Raw genomic sequence first — 3706 nt, forward strand, 5'->3', positions numbered from 1 at the left:
CCTCCAGGATATTGCTAGACGGCTACCCCAACCCATACCCCCTCCAGGATATTGCTAGACGGCTACCCCAACCCATACCCCCTCCAGGATATTGCCTAGACGGCTACCCCAACCCATACCCCCTCCAGGATATTGCTAGACGGCGTACACACACTGACACAAGAGCTCCAGTTCCCGGGGGGACAGTTCTTCTAGGGGCGCACATGTGCCACCCTTGACCTATCAGAAAGAGTCCAGTCCCGGAGGCTCCACTTTCTCCTCAGAACCAATGATTTGGAATCTTTCCCATCCCTCTCCGAGCCTTACTCATTATGGACAATATAATAACACTTATCTGGGATCTGTTGTAAAGCACATAGAGAAATCATGTAATATTCAGTTTGTCTATGCTTAGTTGCCCTTGATAGCATGAGATAGTGAAACGTGATTTGGCTAATGTATAGTTATTGTAATGCTGTGGGTGAGTTGCACTTAACTGTTTCCCCTTAACTTGCAGAAAAATCATTTTAAGGGGAAACAGTTAAGCTCAGCTCACCCACAGACTACTGCGCGCCCACTGGTTGAATCAATGTGGAATAGACGTTGAATTGACATCTGTGCCTAGTGGGCATTCGTATTTTGCAATGCGGTAGCTCTCTGCTCCCACCACACACACACACAGCCCAGTGGACCGCTGCAATGCCAGCGTAGTACTTATGTTTAGGGGGCATTAATGCAGCTGAGAGAATATTCAACTCACCCACCAGGCTCTCTTCCTATTTGCATATTCCCTTTCTCTGCCTCTCACTCCCTCTTGGTATCTCACTCTCACACTGTAGGCACATTAATAGTAAGTGGTCTAAACTAATCGATTTGAAGAGGACTGAAGGGAGAAATGAATAAACGGTAAACCATCTCTCTCCTCCAGAGAGAGCCTCGTTCGTCCCAGCCCGACCAGGTGATCAAGAACATGCCGGAGATGGCCAATCTGGTCTACAACATGTACATACACATGATCCAGAGCACCCAGCAGTACAGACAGGTAACTACTGACCTCACTGCACCCGGCAGTACAGACAGACATGTAACTACTGACCTCACTGCACCCGGCAGTACAGACAGACAGGTAACGGGTGACCTCACTGCACCCGGCAGTACAGACAGACAGGTAACGGGTGACCTCACTGCACCCGGCAGTACAGAGGTAACTACTGACCTCACTGCACCCGGCAGTACAGACAGGTAACTACTGACCTCACTGCACCCGGCAGTACAGACAGGTAACTACTGACCTCACTGCACCCGGCAGTACAGACAGACATGTGACTACTGACCTCACTGCACCCAGCAGTACAGACAGACGGGTAACGGGTGACCTCACTGCACCCGGCAGTACAGACAGGCGGGTAACGGGTGATCTCACTGCACCCGGCAGTACAGACAGGCGGGTGACGGGTGACCTCACTGCACCCAGCAGTATAGACAGGCGGGTAACGGGTGACCTCACTGCACCCAGCAGTACAGACAGGCGGGTAACGGGTGACCTCACTGCACCCAGCAGTACAGACAGGCGGGTAACTACCATAGTACACCATACACCAGCAATTGGAAAGGCTAGCTCCCCTAGCACAGACTGAGTGCAGGATAATAGTCCAGCAGTGAAAGAAGCACCTAGCCTCTCCAATGTCACCTATCAGTTTATTTACCCACACCTGAGACCGGTAAATACTGGTTCTCACAAACACACCTGTTCCAATACAACCTCTTACAGTAATTCATCCAGGTCTTAAGTATCATTATCCCTCATCTGTTTTTAGGGTCTGTATTTTGTAGAACTTTAATGCAGTGGTGGAAATAGGTCAGATGTAAGAGAATTGTTTTAGTTCTACATGCCGAGCCTTAACAGGCCACGAGCCTAACATTTTAGATGAGGGAACCAGAATGAGTTTTAATTAAAAGAGCAGTGCATTCTTTTGTTTGACACCGTGGGGAGTGGAGGATAAAGGAGGGGGAGGGGTGATAACGGGTGACGCTAAGCTACCCCACCCCTCTCTCATCCCCCGCCTAAAGTGGCAGGGCTGCAGTGGAGAGCGAACTTTTGTTTTCCAAATATAACAGGGAGACATGTGCCCCTCCCTAACCTGTCCCTAAGGCATGTGCACAGATTATGTCCTCAACCAGAGAGCGCAAGGGAAGGAAGGAATGAGGGCAAAAGCGATGGAGACAGGAGGAAAGAGAGAAGGGGGGGATGAGACGAGCAGTGATAGAAATTGTTTCCTTTGTACAGCATGGAAAATCTGTTAGCGTCTTGTCTACGAGACATTTTGTCATGAATTCAAGATATGAACATTTTAATAAATGTAGGAATGATATGGTGTCACCCACATTTCTCACCTTCCTCTCTTTCCCTGTGTTCTCTTCCATACCCAGCAACAGCAGAAGCTCCTGCCTCCCCCTCGGCAGACCCAGGCAGAGGAGGACCAAGCCGAGCCCCCAGTTGAAATGGAGAACAAGGAAGAGCCCCCAGTTGAAGTGGAGAACCAGGAAGAGACCCCAGTTGAAGTGCAGAACAAGGAAGAGACCCCGATGGAGCAGGAGCCCTCAGGGGAGACCGGCACAGAGAAGACCCCACAGGAGACACCAGAGAAGGTGCAAGAGGAGCACCCCAAAATGCCAGAGCACCCTGGCCGAGATAGCGATAGTGATGGAGAGGAGAGTGATGAAGCGGAAGCACCTTAGTGGGGCCTCTCTGTGGGCCTCTGCACTGCTTTATCTGGCCATAGATGGGGCCAGAACTGGACTGTCCCTTAGAAAAGAGGTTGGAGCTAAAAATGATTATCCTGTTTTAGAATTTTTTTTCTACTGAAGCCGTGAACATGTCTTGAAGCCTTGAGGATAATGTTTAATTCGATTTTCCGAAATGGTCTGTTTTGTAATCGATACTTTTTTAGTAAAATACTTCTCAATGTGAATGCAGTATTGAGTTTTTAATTTTCTACATACATTTGCAGACACACTCCCAGACACCCAGCCATCCCATTTCAAATCTCCCTATCATGTTACTCTTCCAGTCTACACACTCCCGTTCTGCCCCGCCCTCAGACAACGTCACTGTCATCTGTCAATCTGATTGGCTCGCCCAATAGCGTTGGGACAAGCTGCCGCTAAGCTGGATTTATAGGTCAGTCACCGTGCACATGAAGCCATGGGGGGAGAGAAGCCGGTACATCAGACATAGTGTATCACTCACAATTCCGCTCAAATCATCAGTGTCCATATCCGTATTTGGAAACAAATGGACACAGTTCACTGAGATTTTGGTGGTGGATTAGAGCCTACCCTGCCCTGAATCCCATTTCTGGCCTCATTGGTCCTGGTAGTGTGAAGAGGCCACAACCTGCAGGCTCGCAACACAGACTGGGAATTTAGGCGTTATCATGCACCAGAGGTTAACTAGCTGTTACATACGTCAGGCTAGCCTGTAACCCTCCCCAAGCTACACCCCCACTGTCTGAGAGGAGAGATCGCATCCATAGTGTCACAGCCCTGATCAAAACTGTTACAATAGCTGCTCATGTCACAGTACGGTAGTGGTGGTTCAACAGACCTGAACGAAGCCAAGCTAGAGAACACGTATTGCTTAGATTCAGGGAAATGGTTATCACTGAGAGCAATGTATGTAACACGATTATACAGTTTTGTTTCAGTGTACAGGTGTCATCTTCAA

At 49.1% G+C, this 3706-nt stretch overlaps 1 protein-coding gene across 1 annotated transcript in view; it reads left to right on the forward strand.

The window, feature by feature from the left end:
• aqr (aquarius intron-binding spliceosomal factor) overlaps positions 1-2852 on the forward strand; it is a 63662-nt gene extending 60810 nt beyond the window's left edge. Inside the window, exons 34-35 of the mRNA XM_023994981.2 lie at positions 908-1021; positions 2410-2852. Of these exons, the coding sequence (XP_023850749.1) occupies positions 908-1021; positions 2410-2718 (423 nt within the window). The 3' untranslated portion in view covers positions 2719-2852. The remainder of the gene's footprint in view (positions 1-907; positions 1022-2409) is intronic.
• The last annotated feature ends 854 nt before the right edge of the window (positions 2853-3706 follow it).

The sequence above is a fragment of the Salvelinus sp. IW2-2015 genome, linkage group LG9, assembly GCF_002910315.2.
Source record: "Salvelinus sp. IW2-2015 linkage group LG9, ASM291031v2, whole genome shotgun sequence".
Taxonomy (NCBI): domain Eukaryota; kingdom Metazoa; phylum Chordata; class Actinopteri; order Salmoniformes; family Salmonidae; genus Salvelinus; species Salvelinus sp. IW2-2015.